Raw genomic sequence first — 19,571 nt, forward strand, 5'->3', positions numbered from 1 at the left:
AGGCTACTGCTACAAATGAGTTGTTAGAGAAGCAACATACAGGGTTACAGAAGGACTAGGGAAACAGTGGAGTAACAGGAAAGGTTAATGTTAGCTAAAATTCACTATGCCTTTGATTGGAGGGGTGGATAAATTGAAGTAGAATTGTGCACATGGCCATAAGCGCACAAAACAGAGAAACAGAAGGCACAGTTTCAGCCTTCTCTTGGACTCTCTCAGGGTGTCTTTGTAACACCCTAGACAATTTAGAAATGTCGGTGCTCATTCAAGCTCACACATAAGAAACGATTTTGAGGGAGAAAGATATAATAAATCCAAAATAGAAAGGATCTCAATTTATAATTCAAAAATCAAGGTCTAGAGCTACTAGTACTCAGTGCTTGAAATATGGCTAGTGTGAAGCGAACATACATTGAGATATCCTTGTGTAAAATACACACCATTTTCAAAGACTTAGCGCGAAAAACTATAAAAGATATCAATAATTTTATATCGATTGCATGTTGAAATGATAATATGTTGAATATACTGAGCTCAGTATATTTATTAAAACTGTTTCCTCTTACTTTTTATAATGGGGACACTAGAAACCTTAAAATTACATTATGTTGTTCACATTCTACCTCTGTTAAGACAACGCTGGTGATTAAGACTAACCTGGGGAGACCACCTGGTACTAAAGGGGCGGAGGTAAAGGGGAGCGGGTTGGGGCGGGCTGACGGTCAGAGCCTAAGATGAAGGAAAGTAATAAGATTTGTTTTTAACACGCCATTTAAAAATAAACCCCTATAAAAGATAGCCACTGTGTGGGACCACCCGGACAATACTGTGGGAAGAACGTCTTGGAGGAGAAAAAGATTATTTAATTTCCTTGAAAAGCCCCAAAGAACTCAAGCCCAGCATTTAAGGTTCCTGATGTAACCAACCGGCCTCGTATTGGAAGCCGGGCCAGCTGGGCGTGGGAGGGCCCTGCCCGGCGGGAGGAGCATTCCGGAGTCGTGCAGGGAAGGCCCAGGAGCCACGCGGCTCAGGAAACCACCCCCGCGGCTGGATAGGAGAACACTTCACTGGCCCCTCCTTCGATGACTCTCTCTAGGCCCTTACCCTGAAAGTGGGAAATCACTTCTTCAACAACGCCCTCCGGGCCCATGCTACGCTACGCTACGCTCCAACGCCGCTCCCACTATGGGTTAAAAGACCCCACCCAGGTGGGCCAGAGGGATGCGGGGAACCGAGGAAACCCAGGTGTCTGCTTCGACTGCACGCGCCTGCGCGAAATCCCCTACTGGCTCCGAGTTTCAGCCTCTGCTGCCTTGCCTTCGTCCCGCCTCCTTTTCCCCGCCTCCACCTGTACGTCACAAAGAGTGACGTGTAAAGCGAACAACCACAGTCCCTCTCCTCGAGAGCCAGTAGGGAAAGGGGAGGGAGGGGTGGGGGAGAGGGCAGAGGACGGAAGGAGAAGGCTTGGCGGGGCTAGCTCGTCTCAGTCACCCAATCAGAGCTCTGGGGAGGGGAGGGGCGGGGCACGAGACGAGGGTGGGGGGGTGGGGCTAGGGCTAGGAGTTAGAAGGTTGCGGGGAGGAGAGGGCGGGCTCCCAGCGATTAAAAGCGGCCAATCAGGGCGCGCCGGCTTCATTCGGAGAGCGGCGTGGGGCGTCGCCGCCGCCGCCGCGCGCGCCGGGGGCTGGTTAAGGCCATGAAACAAAAGAAATCCTGAGAGGGGAGCCGCTGCCACCTCCACCAGCCCGCCCCGCTGCCGTCCCCACCCACCCACCTAGTTACCTACCTCTGCCACCTTCCTCTGCTCCTCCACCCCGCCCTCTTCGGTCTCCGGGCGGCCCTGGCGCTGCTCGGCCCGGGTCGCCAGCCCCGCCGCCTCCCCAGAGGAAAGGTGTTTGCGCGCTGAGCAGGGCCGGGGCCCTGTCCGCCATGGGGCTCGCCGCCTGCCGCGCCTGACCCGGCCGCCGCCGCCGCCGCCGCCGCCATTGACAGCGCGCCGTCGCGATGCCGAGCGGCAGCTCCGCGGCCCTGGCCCTGGCGGCGGCCCCGGCCCCCCTGCCGCAGCCGCCCCCGCCGCCGCCGCCGCCGCCGCTGCCACCGCCCGCGGGTGGCCCGGAGCTCGAGGGGGACGGGCTCCTGCTGAGGGAGCGCCTGGCCGCGCTAGGCCTCGACGACCCCAGCCCGGCGGAGCCCGGCGCCCCGGCGCTCCGGGCCGCGGCGGCGCAGGGCCAGGCCCGGCGGGCGGCGGGGCTGTCTCCGGAGGAGCGGGCTCCTCCCGGCCGGCCCGGGGTCTCGGAGGCGGCCGAGCTGGAGCTGGAGGAGGACGAGGAGGAGGGGGAGGAAGCGGAGCTGAACGGAGACCTGCTGGAGGAGGAGGAGCTGGAGGAGGCAGAGGAGGAGGACCGGCCGTCTCTGCTGCTGCTGTCGCCGCCAGCGGCCGCCGCCTCTCAGACCCAGCCGATCCCGGGCGGGTCCCTGGGGTCGGTCCTGCTGCCCGCCGCCGGCTTCGATGCCCGGGAGGCGGCCGCGGCGGCGGGGGTGCTCTACGGAGGGGACGATGCCCAGGGCATGATGGCGGCGATGCTGTCCCACGCCTACGGCCCAGGCGGCTGCGGGGCGGCGGCGGCCGCCCTGAACGGGGAGCAGGCGGCCTTGCTCCGGAGGAAGAGCGTCAACACCACCGAGTGCGTCCCGGTGCCCAGCTCCGAGCATGTCGCCGAGATTGTTGGTCGCCAGGGTGAGTGCGGTTGTGGGGGGTGTCCAGCTGGGCTTGGCCCCCGGGCGTGGGTGGGGAGACGAAAGAAAGGAGCGTGGGGCAGGAAAGGCGAACCCGGAGAGTCCTCCAGGTCCACCGGGAAGGGGTCTGGGAGGAGCCGAGGGTCGACGAGATGAGAAGATGGGTCACCTTGCGAAAACCCCACGGTGTTCCTCTCATCTTGCGTGATAAAAGGTGCTAAGTTTCTCGAGCCACCTTATCCGGCGGTGTTCACTTTACTCGGGCTGTATTCCTGGAACACCCGGCTGGCGTGGCACCAAAAACCTCAGTGAGGTGGTAAAAGGTCGGGTCGGTTGTGGATTCGGTGTTGTGCACGGAAAGCTTTGAGATTGCAAGTTTGCGCAGCCGACCGTCTTTGTAAAAGCGCTCAGCTTGCCTTACAGCGGCTTGTTGGGAAGAAGAAATGGACAGAAATGGAGGCTTGTAGAAAGAGCTCGTTCGAGAGGGAAGGGGATGTTCAAGTGGTCGTTCTTACCGCCCGCCCCTCCGCTGTTCAAAAATTTAGTTTTTTTGCTAACTCTCTGTTGATTTTATTGTATTCTTTTCGATACATTTCAGTTCTCGAAAAGGCACGTTGGGTCCTTTTCAGAACACTTTAGGGTGCACGATGAAGAAAAATTGGACAGTAAAGTAATTGAGTTAAGGAACTTCATGCGTTTATACAGTTTTCAGTCAATTCTCTTCACTTGCCAGCACACCAGTACTGCAGACAAGACTCCTCCCACATTGCTCAGACAAAGGACCTAGGTCTCAGATTCCAGGAGTAGATTTGTGGAGGTGGGGGAAGGGATGACCAGAGTACCTCCGTATCCGACATTTTTAGGGAAGGTCTCATGCTCTTTAGCGTAGCTCTTTTTCCCCTTTATTGAAGGAGTACATAGTACCTGCCGCTGCCTCATACAATATGATTTAACCTGGTTGATGCATGTCTTTCTCCTGTTAGGTTGAGAGCATTGTCGGGGTCAAATAAAGAGAAGTGATGGCGCTGCTGCTTAAATGATCTCATCTTTCCCAAGTGGTCTAGAGTACACATAAATAAGAGGTCTGTCGAAATGGTGGTTTCAAATATCAGCGTTGGCTCATCTCTTACCTCTAGGATTTTAATAAGAAAAATCCATCTGAAATCCGGTTAGAGGAAATAGCCTATTTCAGACTGCCTGGTGACTGGTACTTAAAGGCAGTGTTCAAAGCTGATGCCCTTCAATTAAGAGTTTATTTCCGTAGTTCGGTAGATAAATTTTGCATGCCTTTTTTTGTTTTTTGGTTTGTTTTTGTTGTTTTGTTTTGGCAATACTGAAGATGCTAATCCAGGAGAGAACTGTTTCACCTCACATAGGATAAAATTATAACATCTCAAATTAGAGACTCAGAATGAGTTGGTTATTCCATTAACAACATCGGGGAATTGCTATGTATCAGGTTTGTATTTTGCCAGGCATTGAGTTTATGGCAGTTGGGAATGTGAGGGTAATTCAGACTAACTTGGCTGCCCTTAGGAAGCTAACAGTCTAATAAACAGCGGAATGGCGCTAATCTAATCTGTAGTTAATGGCATTAACTATAGTGTGTGACAAAGTGGTACGTATAAGAACATCAACCCTGGAGGGCCTTGGAGAACAGATCGGACTTTAACAAATGGAGATGGAAGAAAGAATGAAGGACAGTGTGAGGAAAGGTGTGGAGAAATAATCTCTAGGTATGGTTGGAAAGTTGCTGCGGGGCGGGGGGAGGGGAAGTTTGTTTTTTTTGATACTTAGGATCTCATACTTAGGAGAGTGGTGAAAAGGGGCTGGGAAGGTGTCTGTTCAGGCCCTACTAGGGTGACACTTCCTCAGCACAAGTTGCTTCAGTGTGCTTATGGTAACAGTTTAGGATAATGAAGGAAAAGAATACTTACAGGACAGTTTTACTAGGGGACAAGATACTGATATCTTTTGTATATTTAGTTTAATACAAATTTTTGTCTTCTGTATTATACCCTTTAAAGCATGATTAAATGTTCCTTAATTATGCAGACTGTTAACCTTTATGCAAATCCATTATTTAAAAGTAAACTGAATTCATTCCAAGTTTGTATTTTGTACCAAGTTATAGCAATGGAATGGTCTTTAGTTTTTCTTTTTAGGGCTGAGCTTATTGGTTAATAAGGAAATGTGAATCTATTTATGTCTTAGGACATGGAGACAAATTGCTGACTATTCCTTTTACGCTTAATATTTTCCCAGAGTTGACAGCACTGTTAAAAGTATGTCATCATTCTCTATCTTATCTTAAGAGCAAAAAAAGTCTTATCCTTTTCCTGTTCTGAACCATTCAACTAGTGGATCATTGACCCCCTTTGCCACACACACCCCTCAGCAGCACCATGATAAAACCTGTAAAGTTATTTTCGCACTCCTGCAGAAAACCAGGCAACTTCTAATGTTTGCATCCTTTTACAGTGTGATAATTTCCCCTTTCCCTAAGTGAATAAACAGGGCAAATCATTTAGTTTACTTTTTGCTTTGGATGAACAAAATTTTCCTCCTTAAGAATTATCCTTTCCTGCCATTTTATTCATTACCTGAAGTCATAATTTTCTGTTTGACATCTCTTAATTGGTTTTGGAAATAATTATGTCACAGATGGAGACATCTGTGACCAGCTCTGAAGCCAAGAGTAGGACAAATGGAATTCTGAGTCATATAGACTAGCAACTCATGTAGATGGCCTCTAGCTCCATTGTCTCTCAGAAAAACAAACTACTGCTTTTGATCGTGATGAAAGTTTGCAGAGCGTTGACCTCGTGTTTATACTCCCCAGCAGCATATGGTCATTTGCAAATGTTAAATTGGCCCCCTTTTTTAAGTGTGCATCTCATTTTGAAACCAACAATACTGTACAACAAAGCCAGGAACTGAAAAGAGGCTAAAGACTTGTAATCCAAGGTTTTATATTACTGTAAGATTAATGTACTTCTTTAACTATTTTCATTAGTGATTTACTTGATGGTCTATGTGTGTTCTCTAGCCTCCTAGTCAAGAAGGGCTATTTCTGGCTTTTTTTAATTGTATACTGTCAAAAAACATTTTAAACAGTTAATATGTTACATTGCTTCAGGTTGTCTTAAATACATCCTTGTGAAAAATTTTTCCCAGTTTCCTAGGGTTGAACCACGCTTCCAGGTTCTAAAAAGAGAAAGCTTGATCTTGTACATAAATTCCCTGTTTAAGAAGAAATATACATTTCATGAGGAGAAATAGTTTCAGAATAATGCTAAAAGCACAGTGTCTCTTTTGTGGAAGAGGGGAGATTGTTGGCATTCTCTCTGCCAGTTACTATATTACATGCCATTTAACTCTGCTAGGTGGTTATCCCCATTTTACAGACGTAGAAACTGAGGTGCTGATAGGTATCTTGCTCAGATAGTGGAACTTGGGGTTAGACCAGTTTGTTTGCTAGTAAAGATAAAGTTCTCATTCTACATTGCTGCCTCGGTATTGAAGCATCTTGCTCAGAAAGGCTAATAATATTTTGGGTTAATTTCTGCCCTAATCATGAGTTGGGGTACTGTATTTCTAATATGCATAACTTAAAATATCATCACTATCCAAATTAATTTACTTAATAAAATTTTGGTGTCTACTACACAGAAGGCACAGGTCATTTTCTAGTTCTAATGTGTCTAACTAGAAAGTCACTGTCATTTATAATTCAGAAAGTTAATTTGTGTGTATATACATGCTAGCTTTAAAAATTAAATGTTGTAATTTTTCTAGGCTTTAAAACCTAAATAATAGTTTGTATTAGCTCTGGGACCATTGGGGAAGGTTCGATTAGTATAATTGTTTTGCAAATGGGTAGGGAATCTGCTGCCTTTTCTTCCTGCCTTACTCAGCTAATGAACTACTTTGATTCACTAGGGAGGAAATGGAAAATAAAGCGGTAATTCAAGGGTGTATTTTCTGCCCCCTGGTAGAAATGCCAGTGACCTAAAAATGATCCAGGGAGTCAAGTATTTGAGAACTATTAATCTGTTAGAGATTTCCATTGAGGAAAATTTCCAACAACGTCTGTGGGTTGGAATTCTAGATAGTTCTTACATTTGAAGTTTTCAAGGAAAGGTGGAATTTAGTTGTAAGACAGTGCTTAGTATTTTATGGATTTGGTTTTGAATGAATTTAGTATTTGTACACATTGTAGAATTTATTGCTTTTGTCTTAAACTGAATACAAAAATGTTTTAGAATGTATGTTTTAATATAAAAATATTTGTTGAAAACTGTCCCAAATTGCCTTTAACAGTCTCTGCTCAGCTGTGATATATTGGAAAGAGCCAGCAATCAGAAATTAAAATTCCTAAATTCTGATTACTCTGTGCCAGTAACTCACTTTGTGGTCTTGGACAAATCACTTAAACTGCCTAGGCTTCAGATTCTTCTTCAGCTGGGTGTTATCATATCTACAACACCTCTGGGGACTATGAATTTTACACAAATAAATTGACATAAATGAAACTGTAAGTGATAAGCACATACTACTTTTGTTAAGTTAAATCTGAAATTAATTCGAACCACTCTGTTAATCTCGTTCACCTTTCCTCAGCTTGAGCAGACAGTTTTCACACATTACTATATTCATCTAAGGTGATAGAACTAGAACGAACTGATGCCTAAATGCCTGTTAGGCACATGGCACCTCTATCCAGATAGGCTTAAATGATGCTGTGATAACAAAGAACCCCAGCATCTCAGTATTGAAACAACAGTGGTTTATTTCTTATTCACAGGGGCTGTGCTCATTTTAGTCATTCAGAGTCTTAGACCAGTGAAGCAGCCAGCATCTCAAGTGTTAGCTGGTCTTCCCCTGTGCCCGAAGGATGAGAGACAGTGGCACAGCACACACCGGTCTTTAAATGTTAGACCCAGAAGTAATAATGATCACATCCGCTCATACTTCATTAATCAGAGCAAGTCATCTGGACACACCTAACTTCAAGTGGGCGAGAAATTGCATTACAATCATGTGCCTACAGGAGAGAGCCAAAATATTCATGATTATTACCACAGTATTATTTTAAAATCTATGGGATTGTGACAGAATTTTTTAAATGTAATTTATGCCCTATAGGATTTGTAATTTAAGCTCAAAATGAAAAAATTATAGATAAAAGTGGTCATAACGGGAATAAAGACACAGACCTACTAGAGAATGGACTTGAGGATATGGGGAGGGGGAAGGGTAAGCTGGGACAAAGTGAGAGAGTGGCATGGACATATATATACACTACCGAACGTAGAATAGATAGCTAGTGGGAAGCAGCCTCATAGCACAGGGAGATGAGCTCGGTGCTTTGTGACCACCTAGAGGGGTGGGATGGGGAGGGTGGGAGGGAGGGAGATGGAAGAGGCAAGAGATATGGGAACATATGTATATGTATAACTGATTTACTTTGTTATAAAGCAGAAACTAACACACCATTGTAAAGCAATTATACTCCAATAAAGATGTTAAAAAAAAAAGTGGTCATAAGATAACAAATAGTAAAGTGTATTCGCAGTTTAAAAACTCCTTTAGGGACTTTCCTGGCGGTCCCGTGGTTAAGACTGCATTTCCACTGCAGGGGGCAAGGTTCGATCCCTGGTCGATCAGGGAGCTAAGATCCCACATGCTGCGCAGCACAGGCAAAAAAAAAAAAACAACTCCTTTAGGAAACTCCAAACATTATGGATAATCTGTTTTAAAACCCCGTTGATCTTCAGGTGATTCTAAAGTGATATGTTTATTAAACTGCATCTTAATCCTTCTCAAATGGCTTATATACCATAATGCATGTTTACTTTTAACTTTTTTTCCCTTACTACCATTAGGTACCATATAGACATTTATAAGGATTACATCTGATATTTAAGCTTTTAAAATGATATTCTAATACTAGTAATACCAAGCCAAACTATGCTAAATTGAATATGCACAACGTGATGTTATTTGAATACTTTGAGGCTTTATTCCATGACTGATTTTGAGAATTTTAAGTTACACTGCATAATTATAGCACCTCTTTCATGCCAGTGTTCGAGTTTTAAGAACAATTCGTGTGGGCATGGTTTGTTGCCTTTGTCCAGTAAGCGAAAACTGCAGTTCATTGTGTGCAGGGAAGCCTGATTTGACCACAAGTAAAGTGGTATCGTGAAATAATAAGACTAGGCCTTAAAATAATAAAGAAAATTATTTAATTAGCTGCAGATGTAGTTGAAGGTAAGCATAAAGTAGTTTCGTCTTAAACATAGTTAGAAGAGAGTGGGGAGGTAATAGTTCCAAACTACTCGAAGGTTACCAGTGTAAAATGTTTGCCCTTTGGGCTGACCTTTTTATTACTGTCCCCCTGTCTATACCACTCTCCCCTCCCCTTTGGCTTATCTTCTACCTTTCCACCAGTACCTGCAGGAAAGGACATTGAACTTGGAGTTAGGAAACTTGTTAGAGAGCTGGCTTTACCATTTGTCGCCTGTGACCATGGACAAATCGCCCAACCTCACTGAGTCTCGGTTTCCTCTGGTGGGGGGAAAGCTAGTCCATCCAGCTGTTCTTCCCGGCCCTCCCCCACCCGCTCTCCATTGTGAGGATCAGGTATGGGAAGATGTCATTAGTACAGATTCACTGTACAATGGAAAGTATAGAGATAATAAATTATATATGAGGCAGGGTAAAGTTTATCATTTTTTTTACTGCTAGATTTGTACACTGAGCAAATGCTAGTTGAAACCAAAAATTGTCATTTTAGTAAGTTTTTCCTAGGACGTATATACCACTAGTTAGTGATATATATTTTTTTATATTTTTTTAAGTTTACAATGTCTTAAAATTTTTTTTAAAATCAGCGCTTTTGAAATGTATTTCCTGGTAAAGACCTAAGCTAGTCTGTAGTCTGGAAGAGAATCATTTACAAATGAATCTGATTCCATTATATGATTCCCATACAGAGGTAATTCTCAGCTTTCTATTAACATCCTCTAAAGGGCATGAACCTAATTTTAAAATCCCCAGTTAGGAAAATTGTTCTGCCTTTCATCTCTAATTTACACCCTCTTCTGGGTGTCACAGCTTTAGTGAAAGGCCAAATATGAGCCCTTTTTTTGTTAAGTATGTCAATCCTCTTGTCTAAACTACGTGAAAAAGGAGGGGGATTTTAAATTTAGTTTAACCTCTGTTTTTAAAAATACCTTTATATATGCAGGGAATTCTCCACTTCTAAGAATCAACTAGGAAAATAAGGCAGGTTGAGAGAATGGTGTATTTAGGGAATTGGGGTATTTAGGAATCATTAGTTTATAACTTTGGGCAATTCTCAGCTTCAGTTTTCTTCACATATGAGATTGAACTAGATTATCTCTTGTAGCTCTTATATTCTTATTTTTGTCCAAAAAGAGTTCCTAAAATCATGTAAAAGTAAACCAGGTTTCAAATTACCAATTAGATTGACTTCAACATATCTCCTCCCAGTTTTGTAAAGTTTATAATATCTTAACATGCTTTTCACAATCTAAATATAAGTTTTATCTTCAGGATTTTAATTTTTTTAATGTTTTTTAACTTTCTGTAGAAAATTGATTCATTTGATTTAAAAATAATAATAATAACAAACATTTAAATGTGTCAGGTAGTATATCATCTCATTTGATCCATTCTTATTTCCACCATACAGATAAGGAAACAGATCTGTGGGGATACAAATAACTTATCCAGGGTCTCAAGCTAATAGAATTAGAGACTTGAACACTCCAACTCAGTAAGTGGTAGAACAAGCAGACAAAGCAGCGAGGATATAAAAGGCTTGAACACCACCACCAACCAACAGTATAAGAAAAGAAAATGACAGATCAATATTTGTACTTGAACACATGTAGACACCAATTCCCTTTGGTGCTTGAAGTTTGGTACAAGTCAGTGAGGGCAGAATTGAATCTCAGTCATCTTAATGTCAGTTAAAGTACCTGAAACATAGCAGATACTTGCTGTTTATTTTATTGAACTGAATAGTTGGATTAGAAAATTGCCATTTTATTATTTATCATTTTAGTTTTCATGTTGTGGGGTTTTCTTCCCTCTTGCCTTTACCTGAGGAGCCAGTCAACCTAAAGTTGTTTGGATCTGTTTGTTTTAGATGCTACTTGATTTAGGGCATTAGATGTCCATATGAATACTGGTAATCAAAACTAAAATCACATAAATGAAGCTGTTTGAAGTGTTGACATAGTGATGTCTAGAGTGAAACAGTATTCTTAACAGAAAATTTCAGAAAATTTTGACTAGAGCTACAAGAAGGGCCCTTGAACCCGGGAAAGGAAAGCTGTTTCTATATTGCGCATTTAGGAATCCATTGCATTGCCAATCTAAACAATTTATTTAAATGTTGGATTAAGTTGTGTGCATAAGAAACACTCTCTTACTGGGATTTAGCTGATATTCATCAGTCTTTGAAGCTCTTAATGCTGAAAAATTGAGTCCTTGTAAAATTATAGGAGTTTTGAATACTCTGTCTAGGCTCTTCAAAGAGGAAAGGGATCTTATTTATATATAAAATCAGTAAAGAATATGATCCCCTCATTAATTCTAATATATCATGAAATGTACATATAAAATGTGTTTCTCTAATGCTTTTAGAGAAAAATAGTATGGAGTAGTGAGAGGAGTATGGAATTATTAAGGCAACTTGTGTTTGAGATCTGACTTTCCAGCTGGGAGATCTCTCTAAGCTCTTTCAGTTTAGTTCTTTCCTATCCTTCCTAAAGCTGTTAAGCCAATCATCATTCTGTTATGATGATTAAATGAAAATATAGGAGAGTTTGGAAAACTGAAAAGTGTGCTACGAATTTTACTATTTCAAAGCCAAGCCTATTGGCTCAGTTTACTCATGAAATACTTGAAATGGTTTGGGGGGGGGGAGGGGGGTTAGGTAGCCTAAAAAAGCTGTCCTTTACTGACCACAGGCATTGTAATAAGTATTTTTAATACATTATTTCATTTAATCCTTGCAACAACCAAATGAGAGAAGTAACTTTAATTATAGTTCCTCAGCCATGAAGGGAGAGATAGAGGTTTGGTGGCCTGTTAGAGCTCCCAAAGATGCTTTGTGATGGTCTATTCAAAGTCTTATGTTCCCAGCTATAATTCAACCTACTTTTCTTGAGGAAAGGAAGAATAGATGTATGCATGTGAGATATGGTAGTATCTGATTGTCCCAAGTGCTTTTTAGACTTCAGAAAGAAGTGATTTTGTACTTCCTAGGAGAAAAGGGACTAGGTCAAAAGATAAAAGCATTGGAAGAGAGCTGGAGGTTGAATGACCTAACATTAAAACCACAAGCAAACTCTGGTGGTAGATTAGAACCCAGTCCTGCAGATAATCAGTTTTTTTTCCTTACATTATTTCCTTTAAACTAGACCTTGGAATAGTATTAGTAAGTGGTAGCTGTGATAGAGTCATATCTATGTTTGTATTATTCTTGAGTTCATAGAGCCTTTCACACACAGTCTTTATCTTTTCCAAATGACTGTGTTTATTACTCAGAAGAGTTTGTTACTCAGAAGATTTGGGGGGGCGGGGAGGGGAAGTACTAGGAGGATTTTCCAGGTTATTTAGGGAAATACCTGGGTAGAGATGAGGAAGAATAAGGCATGTTTAGGAGATGATAAAATCTGGGAGAAGGTAAGTGATGGCCACTTAATTAGGAGATGGATGGGGTGGGAGCTGGGGGTAATTTAAATATCAAGCCCAGAGTTCTAATTTTCTTGAAGATAAAAAGAACTACTCAAGGAGTTTCACTCCCCCTCTTCATTGTTATTAAAGTGTGTTTCTGTATGTGTGTGTATACTGATTTCCCTTTTAAAATAAAACCTCTTGGAGAGAATTTCTGAAGAAAGATATACCCCAAGGATGACCCAAAGTGAAAATACACATAGTTTTGGTATGTGTTTATAAGGGTTTTAGCTTTCTTAAATCACCTTATATTTGTAGCTAATTGATGAAATGAATGGGAAATACAGTGAATTTAATTTCTGGAAAACAAAATCCTCTGTCGAAAATCTGCGACACTTCACATAACGTGTGGGACTTCTTTAAAAAAACAAAACAAGTTCTTTGCACCTACAAGATAGACTTTTTAAACTCCCTTGCCTCATGTTAAAGACTGAATCATCCCCCATCTGACCTGCTCCCCTGCCATTCTACCCTCCAGTCACTTAAAGCTCCCACAACACTGAGCCAGGTGTGGCCATCTTGTGCTCTTGATTCCTGCTTTGGCACTTGCAGTTCCCTCTACTTTCCTTCCCACCTGGCAGAACTACTTTCTTCAAGCCTAAGTTCAAATGCCATTGAAGTCTTCTTTCATTTTCTGTAAGCAACAAAGCCCTCTCCTTTTCTATGCTCCCACTGCTTTGTATGCCTATTTTCATTAAAGCAATTATCTTATATCAGTATTATATCAGTATTGTTTTCATGACTGTGAGCTCCTTTCCTTTCCTTACTGTGAGCTCCTTGAGAGCAGAAATTATGATAGTTCCTGTATATCACCTGGAATTAGCACCTGCACCTTTATAGGGAATTTAATATTTGAATGGGTAAGTTTAAGCATCAGGCTTGTGAATGTTCTTGGGCCAAAGAAGGAGTGGTTTAGCTAGGAACGCCTAGCCAAATCCCTTAGGACAAGTGGAGGCCAGGTTTTACTTGTGCATCTCTTAACAAATCACTTATCTCAACATAAACACCCGGTCTTTGTCAACACCCTGGCTTATATATTTCTTTTCTACCTATTTTGATTTTTATCAATAGTCTATCCCTTCACCCTACTCCAGTGCCCGTGATCCCCAGACTTTTCTTGTATTTATATCTAGCTACTTATATCTGGCGACTGCCCTAGACATTGGGTCTCTATTCTTGGGTTAGGGTTTAAATTTTTTCTGAACCAAATACTTTCCTTTGTTCAAAAGCCAGGGACCTGGAAGAATGGAGGAAATAATTGGAGGAAGGGAAAAATGGTAATACGGTAGGCAGAATAAACCCCCTTTCCCTGAAGATGCCTACACCCTACATCCCTGGAAACTGAATATGTATATGGAGTATGGACCTTGAGATGGGGAGGTTGTCTGAGATCATCTGGGTGGGCCCAGTGTAAACCCAGGAGTCCTTAAAAGCAGAAGAACTTTCCCAGCTGGGTCAGATACAAGAAGGGGAGAGATCTGAAGCGTGAGAAGGATTCAACCTCCATTGCTGGCTCTGAAGATGGAGAGACGGGGCCACAAGCCATGTTGGTGGCCTCTAGAAGCTGGGAATGGCCTTCAGCAGACAGTCAGCAAGAAAACGGGGAGCTCAGTCCTATGATGGTAAGCAACTAAATTCTGTCAATAACCTGAATGAGCAAGGAAATAGATTCTTCCCTGGAGCTTCCAGAAACACAGCCCTGCAAACACGTTGATTTTAGCCCTGTTGAGACCCGTGTCAGACTTCTGACCTACAGAATTGTAAAATAAAAAATTTGTGACATTGAAGCCACTATGTGGGGTAACTTGTTATGGCAGCACTAAAAAACTAAAGAAGGTAATAAGCAAAATTAAAGGACAGAACAAGATTTCTGGATTGAGGCCTCCATTTTCCTTCTAGCTCTCAGCTCCTACAGGCCACCTGTAGTTCCTTGCCACGAGGTCTCCATGGGCAGATCAAGCACAGATTGTCTGCTTGCTTCCGGGCTAGCCAGAGCACATCTGACTACTTCTGAAGCCAGAAGGAGAAAACTCTTTTAAAGGACTCGTGATTAGGTCAGGGCCACCCATATAATCTGGACAATCTTCCTATTTTAAGGTGAATTAATTTGGACTGGAATCATATCTACATTACAGACTGTAATTCTACATCTGGTTCTTCTAAGTATGTCATTCCAAGTGTTTCATGGAATTAAAAAGTGGTCTTAAAAATCTAGTGCTTTTAAGCTTTTCTGATTGTGACCCGCCCCCGCCCCCCCCCCCCCCCCCCGGCAAATTTACTGAAACATTTGGAACCTATTCAATTGACGTTGCAAACCATGGTTTCAGAAACACTGAAGATATCATTTCAATTCCGTTTCTTCAACTCCTCTCCCAGAAACAGAGGACCTCTTCCTCTTAACTGCTCAGGCAGCTGGTGGAAGAGGCTCTCTTTACCCTGGAGAAGCAAGACCCAACCTTTGCTACTCTACCAGGGAGTGAGAGGACCAGAATTCTGGCTGCAGCTAAAGAGTTTTAAGGTGAAACACAGTCCCAGCCACAGTGATAGAGAAAGGGGAAATGGGTTCCTACAGGAGGGAGGTAAGTTGGAGACTTTCTCTTGGGAGAATTTACTTGCAAATCAAAATAAAATTGCAGCTATGCAAGTCATTAGTGCTATCCTAGTTCTTAATCTCTACGCAGTCTGGTATAGAACTTGCCATATGTTGGTTTTTATTTGTAGCTGTAAGAAAACAATTGTTAGTCTGTCCTTGGACTTACTCAGCTTCGAGGTTATGAAATCGTTTACCCTGCTGTTCATAAATTTTTTTTAAAGCTCAGAACTAGCCAGAAGTCTGATTGATATGCTTAGTGTAATAAAGTGTATCATTTCTTCATAACTAATTTTTAAATTTTTCTAATGTAATATTTCTTTGGAAAAAAAAAACTAATACATTTGTATGGTTCAAAATTTGTAAGAAATAAAAGTGTACAAGGAAAATTGTCACCCTCCTACCCTGTCTCCCTAAGTCAACCAGTTTTATGACTGCAGAGTATCCCTTATATAGCTTTACCAGCCTCACACTAATACAAACAGTAATATAATGCAAAGGTCATTTGCCCCTGTGCAAGTATTCCTACAGACTCAATTCTATGAGTGGGATTGTAGGGGCAAAAGGATACTTGACTTGTAATATTGATGGATATTGCAAACTGCCCTTGAGGAGTTTATACTCTCAGCAGCTAAATGTAAGTGTTTTTTTTCCCCATTCTTACTAGCACTGTTTATTTGTTTTTGATATTTGACAGTCTTATAGGTGGAAAATGATACCTCAGTTCACATGAAAATGGGAATTTTCATGTTTGGAGCCATTTATATATTTCCTTTTCTGTGAGCTATTTCTTTCACCTTTTTTTTCTGTTGGGTTTTGGTGTTTTGATATATAAGGGTAGGTATATGGGTACCTGTGTAAGAGAGAGAAATTAGCCATTTGTGATGTGAGTTGTAAATAATTTTTTTACGTTGTATTTGGTGAGTTTTGCCATGCAGCAATTTTAAAGTGCAGTCTAATTTTTCAGTACCTTTATGGCTTACGAGTTTTGTGACACTCTGAGATTATAAATTTTTCAATGTTTTTTTAAAATATCATTGCACTTTCAAATAGAAACTCAATCTAAAATACTCTAAAAAGCTTTTTTACCTCCTGTACCTGCAAAATAGTAAAACAAATTGGTTTTTTCTGCTTAGTTTGTGCCATCTGTTTAGAACTCTGCCTATTCAAATTGTCTCAAACTTTATAACGTGTATATATATTCTAGAAACCGTGTGTTGGTTGTTGGGAGCTCAGAATATGCATGTTCTCATAGAAACAATAATGTGATTGATGAGGTTTCCTATAGGTTTCCTGATCTGAGTTAAGGCTACCGTGTTAAAACTGTCTTATAAAATTTAGGAGCGAAAAGAAATACTTCTATTTCTGTTGGCAGTGGCGTAAAAGGGGTTGGCTTTGCTGTCTTCCTGTTCCCTCTTTCCCCTGATCTGCAAAACCTAAGCACATGACCCTTTTGGGCAGGGTAAGCCTATCTTACGCCCCTATCTGAGAGATGGTCCATACTCCAACCATCTGTCTTCTCTGTCTTCCTAATGAGCCATGTATTAAACATCTATTTATTTGTACCATCCATAGGCCCAATAGTGTCTGTGTACCTTTAGGCATATTTTCTTAGTTAATAATATACCTACTAGGTATTAAACAAAGTGTTCTACTAAGGTGCACCTGACAGTTGCTTATAGTCTCAGAAGCATTTAGAGAAGTTTCTTAATGCAGCTTTCTAATGTTCACTAGAGTAAGCATTGAGAGGGGCCAACCCTAGACTCTCAAGCTAACTCTCCCTTTGTCCTTAATAGAAGTTGCCCAGTGTTTTTCTGCAGGATGATCAGGGCCCTCTTTGTTAGAAATGTGTGATTCTAGCAGACTGCCTTCTTGTTGAGTTGTAGCTCAGAGAAGAAACTCATGTGTCCAGATAATGATAGTAACTCCCCTGAGTGTGTAGTATGAAGAATTAGGCGTTCATTCCACCCCTTTCAGACTTTCTTAGGCATCTCTCCATCAGTCACATATTGGCCAATGGAAAATGATTGCAGTTCTCAACCTCAAGCAGCACCTGCTGTGCTGACTGAGTTTCCTAGAGATTTAGCCTGTATAAATGATAAGTAGATGTAGAAGTTTTATTGTTCTAGTCTTCCAATTCACTGTCTTTTGTGGAGCAAAAGCAGATATATTTTCCTATACTCAGAAGTTACACTATCAATTTAACCTTGTAGTTCATTGTAGATATAAACTTACAGCAGCACTCTATAATAGAAACTTTCATGTTTTTTTACAGTAGCGTAAATTCGACTGATTGCACTCCGCCCTTCTTACCTCCTCCAGTTACTGCACTAAGTGCTTTCTTTGCAATTTTGCTTTTAGCTTCACCACCCACCCACCCCCACCCCCCAGTCTTCTTGAATATAACCTTCAGGTTAGAGAAAACCTGACTCTGAAAGTGTTTTCATGATAGGTACCTAAGATCCAGCAGTGAGAAAGCAGCCGTTTCTAAGTTCTACAGTTTGTTGGAAGGAGAAACAGGATCTTCATTTGTGGTTCAGATCCAAAAGTTCAGTGGTAGGTTGAGTAAAGTTGTTATTGAATAACATATTCAGTAGCTTCATAGCATAAAGTCAGCATAATCAGCTCCCTTCAACAGGGTTGGATTAGCAGTATGGGGCCAGAACATGAAAGGCCGGGAAAGCTCAACAAAAATGCTTAGATGCAAAGCAATATGTATAAGAAGGGCCCAGTGTTCTTATATAGAAAAATGATCTTTGTTTCAAGAAATGTTATATGGCCACCCCGTGGCATATACTTATAGCCAACCACCCAGTGCTTTGAGAATGCTTAGGGAGGGCACACAAACCAGTCCTGAGGGAGAGGAAGCTCCACAGAGGATGAGGCATCTAAACTGAAATCTGAAGGGCTACCAGGAGCTAAGCAGAGCTGGTAGTAAAGGGGCAGGAGTAAAGGAACATTCTGATCACGGAAGCAAGGGAGCGTGCATAGGAGTTTCATATGGTGGAAGCACACCCACAGAGTTGTAAGAAGTGAGGAGGGGAAGGAGAGGGGTACAGAGATAAGGCGAGAGAGAAGCAATCAGGTACCAGGTACAGGGGAGCCTTGTGTGTGCCGTACTGTTGACTTTATCCTTATGGTAAAAGGGAGCCATTAAAGCACTTTATGCAAAGAAGTGAGCATGTGATAGGTGCTTTGTTTAGAAAGCATCATCTGCCTAAAGTGACTATAGAGAGTGGATGGGAGTGAGGCAAGAATGGAGGCAAGGAGACCTATTTGGTGCAGGGTGGAGGGTACTGTTGCAGTCACACAGGTTAGAAATGATGTCCAGAGAGAATTAGTTTTTATATATTATGAATTTGTTGAGGGCCAATAAAAAAGAAAGTTTAAGAGAAGGATCTGCTGAGATTGTGACGTGTTTTTCAGCAGCACCTAGCTGCTTTATTTTGAGGAACTAGGAATAGCATGATATATTCATGAGAAGAAATCTATTCTGGCAAGCTTCGCGTTAAGACCTTTGAAAAGTATAACCCCAGGGTTTTATGCCTTAGTTGTATATTTGACATCTTTGTTACCGTTTGAAACCCTCTAATCTTACGCAGTTGGCGCTGGTAATGGGTGATTACTCCAAAAAGTAATCATGGGTAGTTGTGCATAGGTGTCTTAGATATTTTATTTATTTAACTTAAATAAATTTTATTTATTTAACTCAGGATTTAGGGCCAAAGCCTTTTATTTGAGAATGGGACTGCCAACCAGCGTAGTCCTTCAATAAAACCACATTCAATACAATTTCCAATATGTTTCTTTTGAATTTAGCAAGAACTTTACAGTGAGTGCAAAGTTATTCTATGTTAGTTTTTTTACCCCAGGATTTTACAGTTGTCTCACCCATAGTTCAACAGCATCTTTTTTTTTTTCTTTAAGGTACTCGTCTTTACTGAAATTTTTTAAAATAATCAATTTTCATACAAGTTCAGCGTCTTCTCTCATTTATATGTTACTGCTTTATGTAATTGTTAATTTAGTTAATGCATGAGTGCAGCTAGTATAAACAGATGGGAATCAAAACAACTGATTCTTAGTGAAGCCTGAAATCCAACTGATGGAACAGAAAAGAGATGATGTACTAGCCTTGAGCATTTTGCCATGGTCATCAATTGAGTTTTACAGAGGAAAGAGTAATGTTAAGGTAAAATGATAAGACAGTTAAATGGAAGTCAGTTGAAGAGTTTTTATCGCAGTATAGTTGTGTGGAATTTGAGATTCTGGGAATAGCAAAAAGACTATATAGATTATGAAGTCAGACTAGGTTTAACTGTGGCTCTGCCTCTTACTTGCTGTGTGAACTTGGACATGTTATACAATTTTTCTGTGCTTTATATTCCTTAGCAATAAAAGGAGTGTAATAGTCTCATCCTTAGGGTTGTTATGTAGATTAAATAAGATGATAGATATTAAATTAAAT

The 19,571-nt window shown here is 41.5% G+C and overlaps 1 protein-coding gene across 1 annotated transcript in view; it reads left to right on the forward strand.

Moving 5' to 3' along the window:
- Positions 1–1,601: 1,601 nt before the first annotated feature.
- Positions 1,602–19,571, forward strand: part of MEX3C (mex-3 RNA binding family member C) — a 21,351-nt gene continuing 3,381 nt past the window's right edge. Inside the window, exon 1 of the mRNA XM_082355419.1 lies at positions 1,602–2,737. Coding sequence (XP_082211545.1) covers positions 2,005–2,737 — 733 coding nt within the window. The 5' untranslated portion in view covers positions 1,602–2,004. The remainder of the gene's footprint in view (positions 2,738–19,571) is intronic.

This window comes from Balaenoptera borealis (genome assembly GCF_965194805.1).
Source record: "Balaenoptera borealis genome assembly, chromosome: 14".
Taxonomy (NCBI): Eukaryota; Metazoa; Chordata; class Mammalia; order Artiodactyla; family Balaenopteridae; genus Balaenoptera; species Balaenoptera borealis.